The following is a 24,743-nucleotide window of genomic DNA, read 5'->3' as shown; positions in this document are numbered from 1 at the left end:
CCCCCCATCGATTGAGACCCTAGTCTTCATGATTTTGGTACTGCACGTATTGCTGCTGCTAATACTCTTCTTGGGCTCATAGCTGGCCATGGAGGCTCGAGATCTGGAGAGGCTTTGCGAAGGGGAAGAAATCGAGTAAGTTGCCTCCGCAGCCGCCACCGCGGGGCCGTCCTGGGTTCGGCCTCCGCCGCCACTCCCGCGCCACCGTCTCGGCCCCTGCAGGCCGCCGTCTTGTGGTTTCTTATTTGATTGTTTGTGCTATGATTTTTTATTGCACCGGTACATGACGAGGACTAATTTTTGATTATGTTTTTGCCTGATTTTGTCGTGGTACAAAATGTATTGCTATGAGTTGAACTACACAAACTTGATATGACAAGTTACTTAAAAACTGTTAAAGTACATGTCATGTAGCATACGATGTACTCGTCTCATAAGAGATACCAAATTTTGATAGATACTCATACTGTGATTTTTTTCGTGATATACACGTGATGTATTATACGATGTACTCGTCTCATGAGTGCATGTACACGGGATACCTTGTCTGTCTCCTTGAGCCGCTGCATTGTCTCATCCCATAGAAGCTCCCTATACAGGCTGCCGTCTCCTCCAACTTAGAGGGCGGCACACGACAACGGCACGTACGGAGGCGCTCTAACAACAGCCCAACTCGATCCTTGTCGCCGAGAACGGTGAGAGGGCAGCCCGCCGTCCGTCGCGCGGCGGGAGGGAGCCAGGTAGGTCGGTGGCGGCGCACAAGGGAAGACGATCAGTTGGTGCTGCTGGGTTGGAGCCTGGATGACGTTTGTCCATGGGCGGTCCAGTAAACCAGGTTAGTTCCATTTTTCTATGGGAGCACCCGCCCTACGGACAGGATCGGACGACGGGGTCAGATCGAAAGATGCACGAACTTAAATGACTTGAGAGGGCTCGAAGAGTGCTCTGTTTTACTGTCCTAAATTGGCAAAATTCATTGGCTAGCTACACCCCTGCCATCAGGATTCAGGCATCAGCCCATCTTTCATCAAGCCACATCGAATCGAACTGACCTATCCTAGCTCCCTGGTGTAATTCCCTACCGCTGTCGGATCGGCCGAGCATAGCTCCGCAAGACAGATGTTCACGAGTTTTTTTTTTGACCAGTACACAGATGTTCACGAGTTTGTAACAAGGTTAAGGAACAATCGCGGGCATTTAATGAAACCATGATTTCAGATCAGACATCTTAGGTCACTACTCCCAAACGCCCCTCACATCTACACCCACCCACCGCGCACGTACAATTTTAATACTTCCTCCTTCCAATAAAGGATGTCTCAACTTTAATTAAATTTGAATATATCTATATACTAAATCATGTCTAGATCCATCCAATTTTTGACAAATTTGACATCTTTTGTTGGACGGAGGCAGTATTCAAATTTAAGAGGTATTTCCTTGGCCAAATTTCTCTTGATAAAGGCAGTCATATAACTTGGTATTCACGGGGATTTGTCTATAGTAAGCGATAAAAAAGAAGGGAGCAAGAGAAATCATGACATGATCTCTACATGCTGCATTATTTATCCCTACACTATTTATTGGAAATGACGTGTAAGCCATTACAGAAACCCCAACAGGCATTGAGGAATGAAATGCAGGATACTCCTGAACGCTAGTTGGCCTGTGACTCGTTCCTCCGGCAAAAGGCCTTGACCCTTTCGAGTCCTTGCTTCAGTGTTGTTGGCTCCGTAGCAAAGGTGATGCGGATCCAGTTTTCCATGCCCAAGGCTTTCCCTGCAAATGGCAGTTAGAACAACTCTCAACGTAAACAGCAATTAAGTCTGTTCTGCTTAGCACATACCAGGCAATAGTATGACTGATTCCTCCTTTGCCAACTTGCTGCAGAAGTCTTCGTCGTCAGATATGCCTGACAATTGTGACACATCCAGTTTTACCTGCGGATCAACATAGTGTTACCAATCTCCTTTCAACTTCGAGCAATGTAAAATTGCAAACAACGCGCTCTGTGTCTGCCTTACCATCATAAAAAATGACCCCTCTGGTTTGTGGGGACAGGTAATGCACTTGATTTCCTTAATTTCACCATAACATATCTCTGCAGTCTCCTTCAACAGGTTGACAATATTGCTGAAGAATTCGTCATTTGTATTCTTCATAATATGAGGAATAGCTCCCTGGTGAATGGACTAGGCAATTAGATGTTCAGCCATCTAGAACAAAAATGCTGGGATAATATGCACCAAATTGAATACTGAAAACTTGAAGAAAAAAAGGGTTCACAGCAACTTGCAGGAGAATACTTCCTTAAGCTAATGATCAGTCTGCAATAGAATAATTTCGAATAGAGCATGACTTCTAATTTCGAATATGACTCTGGACTGACTCAACTTCCTGTCTTCCTATCCACCATCCCTACCTTGGCTCAGCTGACTTTACCATACGCCTATGAAGATGCACCACATGACAAATCCAGAGTGAATAACCGATTCATATAATTTATTACTCGATCCATATCAAATAAAAAAAGATATCATTTCCTTGTAGTGTGTAAATAAGGAATTGGAGATGAGCAAATTTCACATAACTAAACATATTTTGGTATAACCATCAGAAAATTATGCATCTTAGTTTGGATTGGATTTAACAGAACTGCACATAGTTTAGCATAAGGTTTCAGTCAACCACACATCCACTGAATCCCGTTAGTTGGAACCCATCGGTGTACCCGACATGTGGGATGCCCTCCATTATAATAAAACAAGGAGTAAAATACACCACTAGTCCATGAATTCGACAAAAATGAACAATTTAGTCCACGAACTCGGAAAACGCACACTTAAACCCCTAAACTGGGACTGTTGTGTCACTTTAGTCCAAAAACGGTTCGGCGAGGCTTAAACACGCCACGTGTTCGTCACGTCGGCTTCGGCCAGGACCGCGGGGTACTACTCGATTTACTCGATTTTCTTAGGACATTTTATTTTTTGCAAAATCACCATGCCCGAGCCGCCCGCGAGGGACAAGGCGCGGCCGCGCCAGACGGGGATCCTGGGGCCCTGAGAACCACGCCGTTGCTGCCACTGCCTCGCCTAAGGTTGCTATCAAGCCCACAACACTCAATTTTGACGAGAGGACGCTGGTGAAGGGTCGCTGAAGCCAGCGTGGTGCCCACGTGGTGTGTTTAAGCCTCACCGATCCTTTTTTGGACTAAAGTGACACAGTTGTTCCAGTTTAGGAGTTTAAGTGTGCGCTTTTCGAGTTCGTGGACTAAAGTGTTCATTTCTATCGAGTTCATGGACTAGTGGTGTATTTTACTCTAAAACAAGTGTAGTTTTGTGAGGTGTGCAGTCATACGAGACATATGCTCTAAATAAATACTTGTTGCTTTGACCTTGCAACGTACACATTTTATCAACTATCAAAATTTTTGGCTGCTGGATGTTAAGTATCACTTCTTAGATTTTGTCTCATAAAACAGGTACCAATGTATGTCAGTATGTGTGGTTTACTGAAATATTAATAGGAAGTACATGCATGCAACTCTTGCTGTCTAATATGTGTAATTTTTTTTTGTCCATGCAAGATGTGACATTTACATCGAATACAATGCCAAGTAGGGAAATGGAAGCAGAACAAATGTTGTGGGACAAATGTTGCAAAATACCTGGCCAACTACCTACATATAAAATATAAAGGTGATCAAGTGATTCACATAATGCTACTGACTAACCAGAAGAAATGTTGGAGGATCTGATACTAGATGTACGAAGCTTCTGAGTGAATCTTGAACCTAATGACATCAGGGGAAATTCAATAAATATCAAAGACTGAATAAAGTTATTGGTTAACTTGAAACCAACAATATAGCACGTAGAATACTAATTCAATAATCAGCACAAAAGATAATATAAAAATGAGTATATGCAGTACTCCAAAATGGTTAACTTCCTGGTATTATTTATGCCAAAAAGTATCAAGTATCGAAAGCACACATAGAGAACACATATAGGACTCGGCAAAACAATTAAGTAAAGGATCTATGTGTTATTTACCATAGTACATCATACATAGCATGTGAGATAAAAGCATGAACCTCCTCCACCATGATACTCTTAGCATGTCAAGTTTTACATTGACACTTCTGCAGTGGAAGCAACTCCACAGAGTAAAATCATTTGAAGAACTAACAAGTTGCTATAACATATCTGCAGCCTAATGCATCTGCAGAATTGAATATGACTGACACATTAAAGTTAAAGTTGTGGAAGCAACTCATTCTCGTGGGAACTTCTAGATGGAAAGAAGATGCAGAACAAGCTAACTGATATTCATACTTTCCAAATCTTTAACACCTAAGTCCACTTGATCCTTAGGAATCAATGAGAATAATACAAATATGCGGCAACTATAAACAACCTGAAGTGAACCAAATTGCTAAATGCACTCCAAAAGACCCTTAAAATGATTCTCTTCGTCTGCAAGAAAAAAGAACAGGTGCACTTAAATATCTTTAGCAAAAATCACCTTAGTTTTCCTCAGAATGCCTTTAGGGTCACAAGTTGCTATCCATCCAAGCCTCCAGCCAGGTACAGCCCATCTCTTTGATATAGCCCCCAGAGTGAGTATAGGAACAGTCTCTCCAAAAACACCCATTGGCACAAAAGATGTGCTACCATAGACAAGGTGACCATATACTTCATCAGCAATGACTAAAATACCGAGTTTGCTTGCTATATCTGCAATCTAATTTAACACGCAAGTATGAGTTAAGCTCTGTTGCAAAGAAAAGATACATTATATATCATTGTGCATGTGCTAGACTAACCTTGGCCAAATGTTCGTAGGAATACACACTACCACAAGGGTTGTTCGGGTTAGTAACCACAATTGCAACAGTGTTCTCATCGGCAAGAGCTTCAACAGCTTCCAAATCAACCTCCCATCCTCTCTCAGGGACAAGATCATAATGCCTTATCTCCATCCTATGAAACATTGCATGTGCTTCATGCTTTGGGTAGCCAGGTCTCGGAAGCAATATATTGACATCTGGTTGGCCAAAAACAGACATCACAGTCTCGATTGCTTGGGTACCTCCACAAGTGAGCAAAATATCATCATGGGCAAGCTTGTAAGGGAGATCACGGGATACGTACTCAGCGACAGCTCTGGATTTCAACAAAAAGTGTCAATAAAAGCAACACATCAGGAACATGTTACTCAAACATCACAGATGAAACATTTTCTTAGAATCATCGTACTGTGAGGAAAGACTCTTGGTGGTTACTGAATAATGACTAATTTTCAACATGTTCCAAGTAGATAGGAAAAATACTGAAGACGAGGTAAAAAAAAACACTCTTGTCAGCAATTTGCCTTCTTATATCCTCGCTTAATACCGATATCTATTTGTTTTGCGCCAGGGTCTTAATGCAGAAAGAGGTGAAAAATACTGAAGACAAGGTGAAAAGAAAACCCAGCTAAGCATTAGGCTAGGTTTTAGAAGTATCATTTAGATAGTTGGGGCACCATTTGTATTCCTAAGGTTCAAGTGGGCTTAAGTGTTATGGATTTGGAAACTATGAATACAAACATTTTGGGCAGAATCTAGAAACAACAAATGGTTTGTGGTAATAAGTACTACCTCCATTCCATAATTCTTGTCTCAAATTTGTTCAAAAATGGATGTATCTATTCCTAAAAGGCATCTAGATACGTGTAATATTTCGACAAGAATTATGGAATGGAGGGAGTATTTCGAAGCAAGTATTTGCATAAACACACTTTCTCAGATTTCCATAAAATATGGTCCTCCCTATTTCGGCAGCATCGATGGTTGCTCACAAAATATTGTAAGTCGTCTGTAAGGAAAAAGTGGCCAATGGAGAGAACAGCAGTTTCCGCAACAATAACTGGATCGGTAGTTCTCCTTTATCCAGCCAATCCCAAGACTTTGCAGCCCCACTTCCAGCAAATTTGTTTCATTGGCACAAGTGGCCAAGGAAAGGTGGGGGCTATCTTCTGTTTCTAAGAACTTTGTGGGGGTGCTAGTCCCCTTCATTGGGATCAATAAAGAATGATGTGAAGTTCTGAATCACAAAAGTTTGATTGAATCTAATTTTACGAACAAACCAAATGATGAAACTGAATCAAATTCAGGGAACAAAATTAGCCTGGCGAGAACTGTGTGAAATCCGTAGAACAACTTGTATACTATGTGATTGATAGCAAGCGTTAACCCACAAAAGGATCTTAGGACCTAACAACAACAGTCACTTTGCAGTTCAGTCAATTAAAAAGAGTTAAAAAAAAGGCAATCGAGCACCGACCGTCGAGCGAGGAGATTAGTGGCCGGGGAGGGGTATCCGTTGAACTCGCCGGAGCGCAGGGCCGCGACGACGGCTTCCTCCGCCTCGGGCGCGGTGCGGAAGGACGGGGCGGAGGAGGGGTCGCCGTGGCTCAGCGGGATCACGGGCCGCGGGCCATGCTCGTCCAAGCAGGCATGCAGCTGGAGGAGGCACTTTAGGAGGCTCATCTCGCCGGCGGCCGCCAAGGTCGTGTTCGGGGACGCGAATCGCCATGTTTTCCCCCCGCCGCCTTCCATCGCTAGCTGAAGGCCTGAAGCAGCAGCCGCTGGAGCTGGTTTCGCAGAGTTGGTCGGAGAGCTAGCTTGGCTGTTGCCCGCTTAAAAAATTATGAAATACTCCTACGAGTAGTTATCTTGTACCGGTGAATGGTGATGCTGTACTTATAGCCATAGCATCCCATCTTGGAGTGCAAGTTTGGTCGTGCCTCGTTTTTCTACCCCTGAAAATTACGGTCCCGCCGCAGCACTTCCTCCGTCAATTAAAAAAAATGTGTATTACATTTAGACATGACTTAGTGTATAAATGCATTCAAATTTAATAAAAATTGAGACATCTTTTGTTGGACGGAAAAAGTATTTTTTTTCATACAGCCTAACTGAGGATCGATGGACGTATACAAATTTGATACCCACTGATCAACGGCTTAAAATATTATGACGTTCTAACACACGAAGGTGGTCCAAATGCCAATGATTCTTGGGCCTTATCTATATTTTCTTTCTATTTATTTCTTCTTCTTAGTCCATGTTCGTTCAAGCTTAGGAACTTGAAAATTTTCACGAAATTTTTGTTCGCGACGTGCAAAACCCAGGTAGAACCAAACATACGCCGGTTAATTTTGTTGCTATACTAGCACGCAGTATCCGTTAAGTTTTAGCAGAGTGAACCAAATCTATAAACTCTATAAAGTTGAAGCCCACTAAATGCAGTTAATTTAGCAAACTGCACATGCAGTCTATCCACATCAGCATTTCATTTAATTTCTATTTCTAATTTTCATTTAATTCCCTTTATAATTTATAAATTTATTCCATCTCATAAGTTGGCCCATCACATCCAGCCCACCGCGTGCAGCCCATCGTCCAGAGCAGCCAGCCCACTTCTATCGTCTTTCCTCCCGACGTTTCTCCTGGCCGAAGTTCCCATGTTCATTCCCCTTCACCTTCCTCCGCCATTCCTTTTTCCTCCTTCAACCGACCTCCTTCCCTTCCCTGTCCCCAACCTCCAACGCCCACGGGCAGCACAACCTCGCAAGCTGCCATGCTACACCCTCACCACAAGGGCTCATGGGCGCCATGGACACCGGCTGAAGCCGTCCACAAAGGCTCACGTCGTAAAAGTGCACAGGCGATTCAGGAGTCCCAAGCGTCATCTCCACCACGGTGGCCAGTGCTGCGCCCAGCGCGGCGAAGCAGTCGCCCAGGCGCAGGCTTTTAACTGGAGTTGAATATGTTGATGCGGAGGCCCCGCCACACGCGGCCTGATCTGACCACTGTCTTTTAGAATCAAGGAGATGAATGTTTTTTCCTCGAATATCAGTTCTATGTTTATGCATATTTGTTGTATAACTGATTCGAGCTTATACATTAACCTCACACAGTTTTCTCCCTCTCACTGTATCTTTCTCTATGTGCTAAGGTGATTTATCGTTTTACAAAATTTGTAATCTCAGGTTATGGTTCTGTGGTGATATGACACCCTCAGAAGCTTCTGGATTTTGCTTGAGAGACGTTGGGAATTGAGACAAAAGTATTTGGAATTTCTCATTAAGATTGAGAATTGGAATTCCTCTATTATAATTGGATCTCATGCAGATTGGGAATTGGGACTGTCTCCCTCTCTTAAGTAATTGGAATTTTACTCTCAAGTTATTGAAATTCTCATGCAAATTGTGGGATGGTTCATAATGGAACCACGTCAATTTTCATGGCGGTATTTCATTGTGAGGTATGTTTCTTCATTAGTTCCCTAAAACTATAAAGTTTTAATAGGCCTAGAATTCCCTTTGATAATTTGTTCAATTCACCAGATAATCTCAGAACCTTGAATTTGACATTATATATTCAGTACACACAAAGTAGGGGTCATATATGGATGAGAAAGCCTGCAGCAGATAACAAGTTATTGACCATTAATTGATTTGATATCTTCTTACCTTGCTATATTTGTATGCGCTAACATGTATCATGGTGTTTTATTAGTTTAATTCGGTTTTCCATAGCAAACCATTTGAACAATGTTAAGATTAATTAAAAGTGCAGTTGAATGTTATAAGATAGGGGGTATAGTAATTCATTTTCTTTTCCTAGCAGTTATTTTGCTTCAGGTTCAGGTCAGTGTGAGCTGAAAGGATAGTATGAAGAGAATTATTTACCAGGTGATATACATCTGCCATGGCCACGGTGAAAGAATTTCTATCAGGTGATTGTTCATCAACATTGCAACTCTTTTCCTTGCAAATTTTGCATTATTTAGAGTGAAGAGATGTTACTGCCTATACCAATGAATCCTTCTAGGAAAGTTGTTGATTGTCCTTGCTTGCTACTGTCAATTTTGCCATCTGATTTAAAGAGTGTCAGGTAGTGTTTGCCTATCTATTCTCACATCTCTGGTACCTATGTTTAAAAATTGATGCTAATATATTTTTCTTCATGCTCATCATTTTAGCTGGTGAATTCCTCATTCACTACCACATGACTAGCACGCTAGCAACAAAATTTGAAAATAAGGACATTGATGAGCCGGCATTCAGAGGTCATGAATCTAAAAGTTTTTTCATTGAAGGAATCTAAAAGTTCCATACAACAAAGGTATGCTCTTATTTGGGAGTTGCAAAAATTTAGACAGAAGTCTCAGGGTAAGAGAACTATGCAGTCATGTCCTATCATTTCCATTTAATTTTTTGCTTTTCATGTAAGCATATTCTGATTGATGCATCTCCAGGAGCAATTCTAAGGCTTTTGCAGCTTCATACTATATAGTTTTTTATGTTTTGGACGTTGTGTTGTCGTGAAATATGTGCTATTTACAAGTTCTTACTTCCATGAATATTACTCTCTCTGATCCATAATAAGTGTCGTTGATTTAGTACAATTTTAGTACAACTTTGTACTAAATCAACTACACTTACAAAATTGTACTAAATCAATGACACTTATTATGGATCGGACGGAGTATCTTTTAAAGTTTGTCATTAATTGGTTTCGCTAGCATATCAAAAGTTTTCTACTTTCTAATCTTTCACTGATTTGGACTTTTTTTTATAAGGACGCTAATTTGGACATTTAGTATAGACTGAAGCGTAGACAGGGAGCGGTGACATTAGTTCACATGTTGCCACAAATATCCTGAAGACTTATGTTATGTTGAATTAATGAGCCATTCATCATTTACGCAAGCAATTTTTGGTTATTATATCATCTAATTTTATTTATTTTCAATGGTGATCGAACAATGTACAACATGGTAATAGCTTTGAATTGAATAGACATATTCTATTGATACTTTTATAAAGGCTATACTAAAATGCGTTGCCTAATTTTTTGAAACCACTAATACTCCCAAATATCATCCATCATATAAGGTCTTTTGTATGCTTCCATTTGTTCCTTTCCCCTTGATTACATGTTCTGTAGAGCAACTATACTAAGCAATTATTACGCAGGACGTGGACCGTGGGAATTGGGATTTATGAAGTTTTTAGCAGGCTGAATTCCACACGATGTATATGTATATTAGGTAAATCTTCTTTGCTTTCATTTTGCGTCTGCAAAGGTTCAATACTGTACAATTGGTTCTGCATTTGCAAGGATAAAAATTGTTTAGATTAAAATCGTTCAATACTGTTGCAGCATCTTGATCTAAGAGAGGATGAAGTGAGGCTATTTGCATATATACACTACCTAATGTGTCAAGTCCAGTAAAAAATCCATCATCTGTGTTGAAAGCAGCTCTTAACATGTTTATCTACAAAACCACGCAGTGGATTCGGGTATGGGCTTTTCTGCTCCCATCGCACCAGCGGGAACCATTGGATATTGAATGCACCCATCTGGAGATGGTCTCACGGGATATCTTCAACCGGGCTGGATGGCGGTTTACTAGACGACTTAATGCATAGACTCTCTATGTTTGGTTTTTTTCGCTGGCTTATCTTTGTATCGACGATCTCCGATCGCTAAATTGTATGACTCGCTACAACTTTGCAATAAAAATGGTTGTGTGCATCACTTGATGCAGAGGCCCGGGAGTTTCCCCTTGTCGAAAGAAATGTACAAATATGAAAAGGCTAACAAAAAAGTTAACCAAAAACTATCTAAATGTCTAAATCCAAATGGTCAAATTCAGAGAGATCTTTCTCTTGGCGTGATGGAAGACCAAGTTGAGTTCTTCCGTGAAGATCCTTCTGCATCTGTATAAACATGGATGGAGACCATTGAATAATAATTCACTGCGAGTTCTCCGGATACTCCAACAATCTAGTGTGGGTGATCTCCATGTGAAAAGGAACATTCAGAAGCTGCTTGATGTGTTTGAAGTTCCTATGAACATTTGCCTGGGGCTTGAAAGCAGGGCATATGTATTTTCAGCAGGCCAGAGCAAATGGGAGCTGAAGAAGAGATGGTCCCTAGTCTCCAGATGCAGACTTAACACATGAGTATGATTACAGGTGGAAGTTTTTCTTAAGCAACATAGCTCTAGTGTTGAGTCTATCAATGATCATGAGACAACAAAAGACTTTATGCTTGAGTTGGGATGTTGAGTCCCAAATCTAGGTGATGGTGTTAGGGATCTCAATGTGGTCCATAAGATGTAGGTATGCCTTGGCACTGCTGTAGCCATTTTTAGACTACTCATATGACCAGATGTCATGGGCCTGATCAATTGTTAGATTTTCAGTAATCTGAACAAATTCCTAAAACTGCTTATGTGACGGCACATTGATCACTGCAGCACAAACTACCAGACGTGGCCGTCCAGAATGATAAAATTGACTCTCTCTTTTTAAGTTTACCGAAATGACTCACGTTTGAAAATTTAGCCGGAACTAACTTTTTGCAAACGCCACACATTTGCATTGAAACGCCAGGGACAATAGCATCCAGCCGGAGATGGAAATGCACGCCTCTTGGCGTTTGGGGTTCATGCTAGTAACTGCAAGTACCTTTTTGTGTCTCCAATGGCATAAGCTGTGGTGTTTGCGGTGATCAGCCCAAAGGCCATGAAGTAGAAATTCCAAAACTGCTACTGGGCAATGCAAGGAGGGCATGCAACAAGTCGATGTGTCATGTGACTACATACCATGCCCATGAAATGTTTACAAATGGGTTGCAAACGGCGTTTGATAGCCTTCGTATCATAAGGCCAACTCCAGCAGGGCAACCCATTTGGGCCGGACCGGTCCGTTTCGGTGTGAACGGAAAAAAGTACGGTCCAGCGGGGCGACGCATTTCCGTCCACATCTGCTTTTTGGTCTGACGCGACCCATTTCCAACCCAAATATGGGCCGGATCTGTGTCAAAACGGAGCTCCGCTCGTCCGCCCTCGATATACCCCTAGCCCTCCTTTCTGCGACCGCCACCATTTCATTCCCACCCCCCCCCCCCCTTCTTCCGCACTGCCACTCCCGCGCGCCTCACAATGGCAGTGTCGTAGCTCGGGGCTTAGACACCGGGGATGCGAGGAACCCCCTTTTTGGTTCGGCAGTGGGCGTTGGAGATCGCTTCGGCGATCGCCGGCGAGGCCAATGACGGGCGCTGCAATGCACAAGTCGGTTTACCCAGGTTTGGGCCACCCGGAGGTGTAAAACCTTACGTCCTGCTTCTGAGTGTTTATTAGCCAATGAACAAGCGTTTACAAGGTTGCCGGGGAGCCCCCGAGTGCTCTCTTCCCTTTCTGCTAAGTGACTACTTGCTACTTCTGAACTAAATCTCTAGGGATTGCAATCTATGCTCGAGTCTAACCTTCGGAAATCGGCACCCCTTGACCGGTGGCGCGGGTCCTCCTTTTATACTCAAGGGATACCACAGGTGCTACAGTCTGCATGGGGGACGCGCCCCCGGACACGCGTCAAACAGAGACCCAAGGCAGCTGCCTTCGCTGCGCTGGCATGCATGCATAGTGAGAAGCACTGTAGCTAGGGCCACACGTGCCCTAGATTCACTGCGGGCTACTCATTGCAAGCTACTCACTGTAGGTTGACTAGACGGGTAACCTCCTCCCTGTCGGAGCATTTAATGCTCGGCTTGTGTAACAGCCCGAGAGCAACCCTTTTCCATTTAAGCCCTTGTTGGACCTGTTTGTAATTTAATTAATGTTGCATGACATTTACATTTGCATCCATGCCATGTAATATCTACTTTTGCTTCCCATAAATTTGAAATTTACAATTCAACTTGTTGTTTGAATTATTGTTGTTAGAATTTGCTAGAAGATTCAAATATGAATCTTCCTTCCTTCTCTTTGGGTTTTAAAATCGTTTTCCTATATTTTACAAATGGTATAAAAATGGGTTTTGTTTTAAACCTTTAATCCCATTTGAATACTTCCAAATATTAGTGCCATAGTTGAATTCTCCTACTTCTCAGCTTTTCAAAATGTTATTTGAAATTTGAATCAGAAAACTATTTGCAAAAGAGAAAACAGAAAAAGGAAAAATAAAAGAAAACTCACCTTCCTACCTCAGGCCCGAGTCGGCCCAGCCGCCTAAGCCCCGTCTCCCGTGCGCCCCGCAGCCAACTCGGCTCAGCAGTGCCCGCAGCCCCGCAACGCCGCCCCGCCGCCCCGCAACGCCGCCCTGCAACCCATCTTCACCCGCGCTCGCCTGCGTTCCGTTTCCCCGCAGCGAAAGCACATTTCTCCCGAAGGCGCCACCTCTCACAGCATCGTCGTCCTCCTCTGCTTTCGTCCTCCCGACCGATGGAGCCCCCTCGCACCACGTCGACGTCGACAGCGACAGGAGCATCCACGCCCCTATTTAAGCGCCGCCGCGGCCTCCTCTCAACCCTAGCTCAAGGAGATACCCTAGGTGGGCTCTCCTCCCTCCCTTTCTGCACGCCGCCGTCGCCTTCTTCCCGTGCCGTGGGCGCCGCCGCGTCGAGCCACCGTCTCCGACTGAACCGTGACGAACCTCGCGCGTCACAAGCTGCGCCTCGTCGTTCTCTACGCACACGCGCGAGGAATTGAACCTGGATCGCCTACGTCGACGCCTAGCTCCTCTTCCCCGACTTCAGCCACCGTCGCTTCTCTGGCAAAATTCCGGCGAGTTGTCCACCGAAACCTCATCAGCTTCCTCCTACAGTTTCGTGGTGAGCTCCTCTTCCTTCTGCTTCTTTCCGTGCGCGATTTGGTGCTCCGTAGCCTCATAGCCACGTGCACGCGTTCTGCCGCTGTTCGCCGTCGCGCGCGTGCTCCTCTAAGGGCCCTGTGTTGACCTTCACGTCAACTAGATCCTCTCCGCGCGCCGCTGCTCTTCCGCAGCTAGTCTGCCCTCCGCCGCCTCTGTGTCGCAACGCCATGGCCGTCGTGTGTCGCCAAGGCTCTGCCTTTCTCTTTGTTTAAATCGCTGTGCACCTTCTTTCTAGCATGATCCGTTAACTGTACCAACTGGCTAGCTCCCTCGTCCGTTAATCAGATTCAAGCAAACCGAGTTCGATCCCCATCCTTAAAAAACCCAACCTTTTTCTTCTTTAGCCGAAAACTGACAGGTGGGACCCCATGGTCAGTGACCACGGGCGCCGGCACTGCCTCGTCAGCGCCACATCACTTCCCGGGCCCGCTGTCAGCCTAATGGGCTAGCTGCACCCGAGTAGGATTAGTTCCCTGTGTTTTGTTTTTGCAAATAAAATTCCAGAATATTGCATAATCTTGTTTAGTTAATATCTCATGCATATGTCATCCATTTCATGCAAAATTTATATGTTTTTCGGTCAGAAAAACATAAGGAATATTAATCTGCCAACTGTTCTGCAATTTGAACTTGATATCTTCAAATCTGTATAAACAGTAGGTTAAATCCATTTGAAACTTGTTTAATTCATACAAGTCGTTTCCTAATTCCAAAATTGGCAAACCTTATATGCATTTCGATCACCAAGACCTGCTGAACCTCTTCATGGCATTCTCATTCATGTTTGAGCAACTGTAACCTAGTGTTTAGTGTAAAACACCTTACCTCTTGCTTATGGAGTTGGAATTCTATTGCTTTAGGAATTCCAATCCATTTAATATGATTAGTGTATCATCTACACACTTGCTGTTAATATGTCATGCCTCATCCTTTGACTGTGCATTTAAATTTTCATCTGTATCTTGTATGCTTATATTTTCCTCTTATGTCGTGTATTTGCTTCTTCCTCGCTAGTCTGCGATTCCTACGACGACGACTACACTTGTGTTCTTCTTTCAGGATTCTTGCTCAATTCGGGGCAATTGAGTACTCCAGGCAAGCAGCCCTTCCTTGGCCATGTTGATTATACCTATCGCCTATCCCTCAATCTTGCATTAAGTTACGATCTCAGTCTTGTCACGATGCCTATAGGTTGCATAGCTTATTGGTCAGCTCTACTTATTGCCCTATGTCTTGTTACTTGTCCTATTACCATGTCACATGTTTGTTGTTGCCCTAGTTGGTCATTAGAAGTCTTGCTTAGATGGCTAGTCTAGTGTCCTTACTTGGGGTTATACAATTGCTACATCCACGTGCTACATTCTGTATTTAATTGTAATTATTAAACTGTGACTTGTTATTACTTGCACAAGGCAACGATGGGAGGCCGTGCTAACGCATTGGTGTTTTGTTCCATTGGCGCCGACCTAAGGACTGAGTTCTCGTTTTCGCCGACCCAAGAAACTTCGCGCTAACCGCTCGTGGGAGAATATATGGGTTCCCCCTCGGCTTAGTACTCGTTTCATAACTCTTCCAGGGGCCACCTAGTTGGGGCGTTCCATTTGGCATTTGCATTGCATGCACACAAAGATTTGTGGAGATTTGTTGGTGACTTTGCATTCATATAGGATTGTGGCACTAGTCTGGAGTGGTCATTCTGCGGACACTGAACCACTACCAGCTGTCCACGCAATTCTTGAGTCCGTACAACGCTTCGGCCGGGCTCTCGTTTCGGATTAGACTCAGTTGGGTGGTCCCTTGGATTAGTTGTGAGGCTTGGAAACGTCGTGTCGCCCAATCCTGCCGACACACGTCTTTGTGTGTTCCTACTCGAGTGGCAACAAGGGTTGGACAAACGTGTACGGGTAAATTGGCACACCCTGCAGGGATAAATCTTTTGGAAAGTCGTGTCCGCGGTTATGGACGACTTGGTTGGTCATTACTTGATCATAGAGAACTTAATCATTTTAATCAACTTAATCTCATAAACTTGAATAGTAATTTAGCCTTAATCATGGATATGCTTAAACTGCTTAAGTGTGAGTGTCCTTTGGATTGCTTCCTCACAGGGTGTTGAGGGGGTGATATGAGGATTGTGTTGTTTGTTGTTTAGTAAATAGGGCGTGGCCGATGGCGTACGTAACCTGCAAAGTGATGTACCCAGAATACATGCAAGCTAATGACACATACATGCACGTTTTTTACCCAGGTTCGGGCCACCCGGAGGTGTAAAACCCTACGTCCTGCTTGTCTGAACTGCTATTGATAGTAGATCAAAGGTTTACACGTTGTCGGGGGGAGAGTCCCCGGGTGCTCTCTTTTTGGCTAAGTGCTCTTGGCTACTTTCGGATACTGCTAGTGGCGAACTGGGAGTCCGTCAAACTGCGTGATCGTGGAACCAACCCTTTGACCATTCGCGGGGGTCCTCCTTTTATAACCAAAGGGATACCACAGGTGTCACGGTGCATGCATTACAAGTGGAGAGCAGGGAGACATGGCAACTCCCCCTCGGTGCGCTGGTGGCATGCATGAGTGCCAACTCCTCAGCTAAGGGGGCCTAAGGCCTAAGAACTAGCCCTGGACAGCCACTATTTACCCGACTAGATGGGTAACTTCCCTCCTGTCGGCTCGTTAAATGCGCCGTGCGCTTCACTCCTCGCCCTGCCGAGACTGCGCACTCGACGCCCGTCACGCGCCCACATGGCGCTGTTGCTCTGCCCGCTGGGCCCCCCCCTTGTGGAGGGAGCCTGCGCCCAGGAACCACTCCTCCCGGCAAGTGGCTCCCGGGAGGCACCCAGGCCTGACACGCCCGGGAACCCCCTCCCGGCAAGTGGCTTCCCGGGAGGTGTCCAGGCGGGAATATTCCCTGAAGCCCCGCTAGCCCCTCCAGGCTGGTAGCTTGCCGGGCTGCCTGTGGCTACTGCCCGGGATGAGACCCTCCCGGGAACTCGGAGATGGAGCCCACGCATCGTGCAACGGTGGTACCCCGGGTGCCACTGGTGCGACAGTAGCGCCCACAACCGACGCGTGGGCCCCGATCTGCCTAGGGCCCGCATCCCTTCGCTGCCCCTAGTACCACGTCGTTACAGACGGAGTAGTGGGCGCGTGATTTCCACGTCGGTACCTCCCCCTTAAACAGGGGAAGTTAAGACCACTCCCCGCATTACCCTTTTTGATTAGGAGTTATCCCCGCGCACCCGTAGGGTACGGAACCGGCCGTTACCAAACGGCCGGGCGGTATAAAGCTTTTACTGTTGCCAAAAGGGGAAAACACTCTGCTCCCCACAGCCTTCGCCTTCACCCTCCTTCGCATCTCGCATCCAAGTGTTCTTGCTAGATTCCACCTCCGTTCCCCATGGCGCCCCCCACCACCAGGAAGGGAAAAGAGGTGCAGGTCTCGAAGAGAGCGGCGGCCAGCAGGAGCGAGGCGGCAACCAAGGCAGCCGCCGACAAAGACCGGAGGAAGCGGGAGATGCGGGCCACGCTCGCCTTCTACCGGCCTGGCTACAACGGCGAGGCGCTGGACAAGGTCCAGCATGCCATCGCCTCCAAGTTCAACGAGCACGGGGAGACCCTGATCTTCCCGGCGGGCGCTGAGCACCAGGACAATGACTTCCGGGTGTTCGAGCGCTTCCTCCTCACCGGGTGGTGCTGCCATTCTCGCTGTTCCTCCACGCGCTGATGGAGTCGTACCAGCTGCAGGTGGCGCAGCTCCACCCCACATCGCTGTTCCTTCTCGCCAGCTTCCAATTCCTCTGCGAAGCGTTCGTGGGGGTGATGCCATCAGTGGCGCTCTACCACCACTATTTCTACCCCCAGATTGACAACGCGAAGGCGATGTCGTCGGGGGTGGTGTTCCGCACCCGTGACCAGATGAAGTCTGACTTCATCACCCGGTCGGGGAAGAAGATTGAGAAGGAGTGGCGGGGCGACTGGTGCTGGGTCCGAGTGGAAGATCCCCAAGAGTTCATCCTCTCGCCCACGGAGCTGCCGCAACCCCACAGCGGCTGGCAGGACAAGTACCACCGCGACGCCGATCTCCTCCCCATCGTGGAGAAGATCAAGGCGCTGCGGCTAGCAGGGCTCACCGATGTGGACGTGGCGCGTACCTTCCAATCGACGAGGTTCCCGCCGGGGGTCTTTTCCCTCCATGCCGGCATTTCGGCGCTCAGCGACATTGTCGCCGCCTTCCCGCCCTGCAACGAGTGGGGGTTGATGGACGACACCCCCACTCGGATCCCCCGCGCTCCCCTGCCTGCACCTCGCGGGAAGTGGGGGCGAGTCGGAGATCAGCTGGCCCTCCCTCCAGTCCCTGGATGACGAGGCGGGCTAGGCTGCAGCGTCCCCGGAAGTTGTCCCTGTGGACGACGACGATGAGGACAGCGACGATGCGCCCCTGATCGTTCGGAGATCAAGGGCGTATGCAACGGCTGCGGCTATCTCCTCAGCGGCGTCATCCGCCCCGGTAGCGGCCGCCAGCCCCGCGGCGGCAGCCGCTTCAGGGGCGCTCGTCGGTACTTCGGCGGCGACCGCGTCCGCAAGGGTTGCTGGAGCCTCGGCGGCGGCATCTGCCCCAGCCGCGGCCGCCAGCACTGTGGCGGCGGCCACCTCAGGGGCGCCTCCCAGTGCCTCGGCAACGCACACGTCCGCGGGGGTCGCCGGAGCCACGGCGGCGACATCCGCCCTAGCACCGTGGCGGCAGCTGCTCCGGTGGCACCTGCCGATGCCTCGGCGGGGACCATCAGCGACCCAGCAATAGCTTCAGCAGCAACAGTAGCCGGGGATGCGTCGGCAGCCTCCCCTGGGTCGGCCCCTAATTCCGCGGCGGCTTCGCCATAGACTTCCGCGACGCCCCGGGTCGCGGCGACCCAGCGGGCACCTACGGTGCCGCCCGCTCGGGGGGTCTTCCGGAGCTTCGTGCTTCGGCGCAACCCCCCGAGGACCAACTCGCCGGCGAGCGTCAGCAAGAGGGGGAGGAGCGACTCCCCGCCCGCCACGCCGAACAAGAGGGTTTGCGCGGACGCCTGCGGCGCCGCTGACCCGACTGACACAGGGGCTAGTGGTGCCGTCATTGCGCCCGCCGACGACCCAGCCCCAACGGGGGCAGGGCCGGCAACTGGTACGGCTCCTTTGCTCCACCTTTGCTGCATTTTTCAGTTGTTAGTTAACCATACAAACGTACCTTCTTTTTCAGCAAGCGACAGCTCGCCCGAGACAAGCCTCTCGGAGGCTCCTGCCGGCATAGGTGAGGCAGGGGAAGCCTCCCTCGCAAGTCCATCTGCCTTGCAGGGTAACCGCCCCGGCCACCCTTGTCCGCTTCCGATAGCTCTTCTACTTGTCGATCCTCACACTCCTTATTGTTGTAGGCACGAGCGCGCCCGCACAGGGAGCGGGCGCTACCGTGGTTGATCTTGACCCTGACGTCGAGATCACGGGGGCGGCAGAGGAGCCGGTACCGGCTCCTGCACCAAGCCCTGCCATGCCGACGACAACAGCAGTGGTGGCCATCGTCACCACTGGGACGACACTTGATGCGCTAGTAGCTGCGGATGTGGTTGGCGTGGATTCGCCTGCCACCCAGCAGGGAACGGCTCCTGCCGAGGGCAGGGAGGCTTCTCCAGCCCCGAGGTCCCCGCGCGCGTGGGAAGGGGAAGCTGCCGGGGAAGGACGACAGGATCCCCTGGAGCAAGCAGGAGACCCCACGCACAGCCCTACAATGGCAGCGGGGGCTTTGTCGTCCTCGGCTGCCCTTCACAACACCGACCTCGGCACCCTTGCCGGGGTGGCTTGGAATCCCATCACCTGGGATCCGAGTGTCTTCGAGCGAGGACACCGGTTCCTGGACGCCGTCAGGGACCAACAGCAGGCCTTCGTCACCTCTTTCAACGAGGTGAGGGAGCACCACGCCATCGCGAAGAGCCAGCTTGGCGAGGTGCGGGAAGCCGTGGAGAGGGAGCGGCAAGAGCTCTTCTGGCTGCGCGAGGAGACGCGCCTCGCCAAGGAGGATGCGCGCCTTGCCCGGCAAGCCCTAGAGGACGCCGAGGAACCGGTCGTCCCGGAGGCTGAACTCCACCGGCAGCTGGAGGCCCAGCGCACGGAGCTTCAGGGGGCGCTAGACTCGCTGGCGGCAGCCCTCGAGGCAACCAAGAAGGAGCACGCCGGGGTGCTCGCAACAGCCCAGGCCCGGCTGGACGAGAAGAGCGACCTGATCGCTAATTATCGCGGCGAGATTCAGGGCCTTAGCGTCAAGCTGGCAGTGCAGATCAAGGCTACCGAGGACGCGGTAGGAGCAGCGGCTCGGCATGGGATCCAGCTTGGCTCCGCCAAGGACAGGATGGGCAGGCTCGAAACCGAGCTGGCCGCAGTCCGGGAAGAGCTTGCCAAGGCTGGCGACGACATCGTGGTCAAGACCGCGGAGCTCGCGGCGTTGGGGGACAACCTCCGCAAGGCCAAGAAGGCCGCGCACGATGCTCGGCTCAACCATGGCATATAGAGATCGAGAAGCTGCTGAAGATCGCCCAGGCGCTGCACGACTTGCTGCCCCGGTTCGAGCTGCAGGCTGCGGCGGTGGACGGCACGGAAGTCTCCACCTTGATCCCCTTCTTCTCCGACCTGGTGGGGAAGCTTGGGGCTCTTGACATCTGGATCGCCCAGTTCGGCGCCAACAAGGTCGCCAACTACGCCCGGCAGGTAACAAGGTCGCCAACTGCGCCCGGCAGGTTGCCGGGACAATCCTCCCGAGGATACACCTCCGGGACCCGGAGTTTCCCTTCGAGTCCCTGCTAGACGCCTGGTCGGACAGCGAGGACGAGCCCATGCACACCCAGGCGGTGCGCGGGTTCGTCGACGAGGTGGTCGAGCGGATGCAGCGGAAGCCGGACCCCGAGCCGTCCCTGGAGCCCCCGGGAGAAGACGCCGGCAACTAGTTGCCGTGGCCCCAAGCCGTCCTTGCTGCTTTCCGATGTATCTTCTTTCGTTCGCTTTTTCCTGCAAGTGTGGCGTTTGGCGCTATTTGAACAATTATTTTTCCATTAGCTTATGTAACCATCCAACACTTAGTTAATCAAGCTCTTTAATTTGCTTAATTCTTGTCCCTTGTTCCCGGGGTTGCCTCGCGGGGTGGCTCCTTTAGCCTCTGCGTGTTTCGCCTTGTGTTGCGGGGGACTCGCGCGCCTCACCCTTGACCAGACCAGGGACCTGGGACGGACCCGCAGTGCCGACCTGGGGTCAAGCGGTAGCGGGGAGCCACTCCACTTGCGGGGTAACTACTTCAAGCCGTGCCCTCCCGGGGCGGACCCGGGAAGCCACACGAGGAGCGCACTCCCCCCGCAAGTGTCCTTCTAACACTCCGACCACGCGCGGGTTCTGGGGCCACGCTTGGCGAAGCAGCGTTCAATTATGTTCAGTTCTTAGTGGGTTTGCCATTTAGGTGTTAGCACTTAGCTTTTCGTTCAGTCTTGCGCCCGAAGCGTTCGCCGGAGGTACACTCCTGGCTCGCCGTCCCTGCAAAGTGCCTGATAAAGGGAAGTAGCGGGGACGCCGCGGCAACCCTCGCCCTCAGAAGAGCCTTTTCCGAGGGGTGCGGCAGGGATGCCGTGACTTCCTCGGCACCACCGCTGACCGCGGGCGACGAGGACGTCACGGCGTCCCCCCGCAGCCCTCGCTGCTTGGGAAAAAGTCGTCTGAGGGCCGCAACCGCCAAAAGCGGGCGGCAACGACGCCACGATGTTCCCGCAGCAGCCCTTGTTGCCTGGGAGCAAAACTGCTCGAGGGCCGTGGCAGGGACTCGGTTATGGGCGGGAACAGACGGCGAACGCCGGCACCGGCGCCATCACAGCGTCCTCGCGACGACCCTCGCCTATAGTGGCGCTCTGTTAGGGAAACGCGGCAGGGACACTATGATGGTGCACCCGTTGGCGTGGGGCGCCGATGGCATGCACCACCATAGTGTCCCCGCGGCATCCCCTGCTCCTTGCGGAGGTGTCCTCTGGAGGGATGCGACAGGGGCACTGCGGTAGTCTGCACCTGTCGGCACCGGGCGCCAATGGAATGCACTACCCCAGTGCCTCCGCGGCAGCCCTCGTCCAGGAGCCGCTCGCTAGAGGAGGCGCGGCAAGGGCACGGTGGCAGTGCACCCGTCGGCGCGGAGCGCTGATGGCATGCACTCCCACCGTGCCTCTGCGACGCCCCTCGGAGTGGGCTCGATGGGGCGATGGGGCAAGGGCGCGATGGCAGTGCACCTGTCGGCGCCAGGCGCTGACGGTATGCACCACTATCGCGCCTCCGCGGCACCGCCCGTCTTAATAGCCCCTTTCTTGGCTCCGCTCTGAGCTGTTCCATGGCTGGGGCGCGCTTTTTATAGGCCCGGGGGAAGGGCTCGCCACCGCGCACGACGGATCAGCGTAGCACCCGTGGCATCCCTCCCCTTGAAATGTGGTGCAGTCTTCGCCAACCTGCATGCCAAGTTGCTGTGGCACACGTGGCGGCGCCCTCCTGAGTCAAGAGCCTCGGAGTGCGGTGAGTCCCTCAAGGCGCGGTCGTTCCGCACCACAAGGCACTGCTGCATGCCGCGACCCGTGGGCAGCCCACGGGTATTACAGTGCACAAGGTTCCACGTTTTCCTGCAGATTAGATTCTTACCAGGCCCGAGGTGCTGCAATTTTTTTTTTTGAAATTCACGAAAATACCGAAAGCAACACGAGTAATCTCCTGCCTCCCCGCCCGCGGGCACGGAAGGGTTGATGCCAAACTTGGATGTGAGCATCCTATTTCCCAGCCGGTGTGCACGTCACGGGGAGCCCGGCAACTACACGTCCTGTGATGCACGTTGCGGGGAACCCGGCAACTACATGTCCCAAGATGCGCGTGACGGTTAACCCAGCGACTGCATGCCCCGTGGCGGAGTGATCCGGCAACAGGGTTTTCGGTTTTCGCTTTCGAGGCTCCAGCAGCCCCCTGCTCAGAACCAAGTATGGAAAGACACTTCCGTGCACCAAAAGCAGGAGACAGAAGAAGGGGGGAACACACAACTAAGCAAGGCAACTTTGAAGTTCAGGAAAGAAATACTTATCTTTATTCACAGTAACTACTGGTTTACACACGGGGGCTGCCTGGCTACACTAGTTCGATAGGTATGCATCGGCGGCATCACCTGAGGGTCGAGCTAAGCCGCTTCACGGGTAGAACTTGCGCAAGTGCTCAATATTCCAGCTATTTTGCACCAGCAAGCCATCTTCGATTTCCAGCCGGACAGCCCCCGGTCTGGTCACCTGCATTACTCGGAAGGGCCCCTCCCATTTCGGAGTAAACTTGTTTCCGGCCTTCGTTCCTTGTATCCGGCGCAGGACAAGGTCTCCGTTCTCGAGCCCCCGGGGATGGACTCGCCTGTCGTGATAATGACGGAGTCCCTGCTGGTAGCGTGCGGCTCGCACAGCAGCCCCGCATCGAAGCTCTTCGATGAAGTTTAGATCGTCGACCCTTTGCTCGTGTTGGCTGTTGTTGCCGTACGCGCGTACTCGGGGAGATCCGTGCTTGAGCTCGAGGGGCAGCACCGCTTCTGCCCCGTAGACAAGGGCGAAAGGAGTTTCGCCCGTTGCCCGACTAGGTGTGGTCCTGATTGACCATAGCATGGGCTGGAGTTCTACAACCCAGTGTTTCCCGTGGGTTTTGAGCTTGTCAAAGGTTCTCGTCTTGAGCCCCCGCAGCACTTCTGCGTTGGCTCGCTCCGCCTGCCCGTTACTTTTCGGATGAGCAACGGACGCGACTCGCAGTAGGCCTGGAACACTGCGCTCGTGAATTGCGTGCCGTTGTCGGTGATGATGCTGTTAGGCACACCAAACTGGCACACAATGCTCTTGAAAAACTTGATGGCCGCCTGGGCGATCACCTTCCGCACTGGTTCCACTTTCACCCACTTGGAGAACTTGTCGACAGCCACGAACAAATATTCGTAACCACCAACTGCCCTCGGTAGCTTGCCGACGATATCGAGCCCCCAGACCGCGAACGGCCATGAGGAAGGGATGACATGTAGGGCCTGCGCCGACTGGTTGCTCTTCTTCGAGTGAAATTGGCACGCTTCGCACGTGTTCACCGGCCGCTCCGCGTTGGCTAGGGCCGTGGGCCAGTAGAAACCGTGCCGAAACGCCTTGCCGGCTAAAGCCCGGGAGGCCACATGGTGTGAGCATGTGCCTCGATGTATCTCCTCCAACAGCACGCGCCCTTCATCTTGCGGCATGCAGATGAGCTTGACCCCGTTTGCACGCCTGTGGTAGAGGTTTCCATCCACCACAGTGTACATTTTTGCTTGCCGCGCTACTCGCTCCGCGGCAATGTCATCTTTCGGGAGAGCCTCCTCCTTCAAGTAGCGGGCGATTTCCACCGTCCAGGGAGGGGTCTCCCTGCCAACGCATGCCGCTATGTTAGCGGCATAGACCCCTGCTGTTGCGGGGGTTCCTTCGGTTGCCAGAGGGGCGTCCCCGGCAGCCGGCTCAGGGGCTACGGAAGGAGCCGCTTGCTTCTGGCAGAACACCCCCGCCGGAGGCTTCCGGCGCTCTGCTGCCATCTTGGACAGCTCGTCAGCCGTGAAGTTGTCCTTGTGCTTGACGTGCTCGAATCGCAGACCTTTGAACTTGCGTGCTAGCATGTGGACTTCCTCCACATACGGCGCCATCTGCGGGCAGTCGTAGTCCTTTTTCACCTGGTCGATCACGAGCTGGGAGTCCCCGCGAACAACTAGGCGCTTGATGTCGAGGGCGATCGCTGCTCGTAACCTGGCGAGCGAACCCTCGTTCTCCGCCGTGTTGTTGGTGGAGTTCAGGAAATCGAGCTGGACAGCGAACCTCAGCTGGTCCCCTGTCGGTGACTTGATGACGACCCCGGCGCCAGCTCCTTGGAGGCTGAACGCACCGTCGAAGTAGAGGATCAGTGGTCCTCGTCCAGCTTGCCGGGCAGGTTGGTCTTCGGCTCATCCTCTCTCACGCACG

At 50.3% G+C, this 24,743-nt stretch overlaps 1 protein-coding gene across 1 annotated transcript; it reads right to left on the bottom strand.

The window, feature by feature from the left end:
- Positions 1-1,418: 1,418 nt before the first annotated feature.
- Positions 1,419-6,723, bottom strand: LOC100822209 (nicotianamine aminotransferase A). Its single transcript, XM_003563799.4, has 7 exons — positions 6,333-6,723; positions 4,832-5,171; positions 4,531-4,749; positions 3,737-3,796; positions 2,025-2,180; positions 1,847-1,940; positions 1,419-1,779 (listed from the first exon to the last, which is right to left on the bottom strand). The coding sequence occupies exons 1-7, from the start codon at positions 6,605-6,607 to the stop codon at positions 1,658-1,660; spliced, it is 1,266 nt and encodes a 421-aa protein (XP_003563847.1). The 5' UTR covers positions 6,608-6,723; the 3' UTR covers positions 1,419-1,657.
- Positions 6,724-24,743: the final 18,020 nt, after the last annotated feature.

This window comes from Brachypodium distachyon, chromosome 1, assembly GCF_000005505.3.
Source record: "Brachypodium distachyon strain Bd21 chromosome 1, Brachypodium_distachyon_v3.0, whole genome shotgun sequence".
In the NCBI taxonomy this organism is placed as follows: domain Eukaryota; kingdom Viridiplantae; phylum Streptophyta; class Magnoliopsida; order Poales; family Poaceae; genus Brachypodium; species Brachypodium distachyon.
The sequence above is the reverse complement of the archived record's forward strand: the minus strand, read 5'-3'. Positions and strand labels throughout refer to the sequence as shown.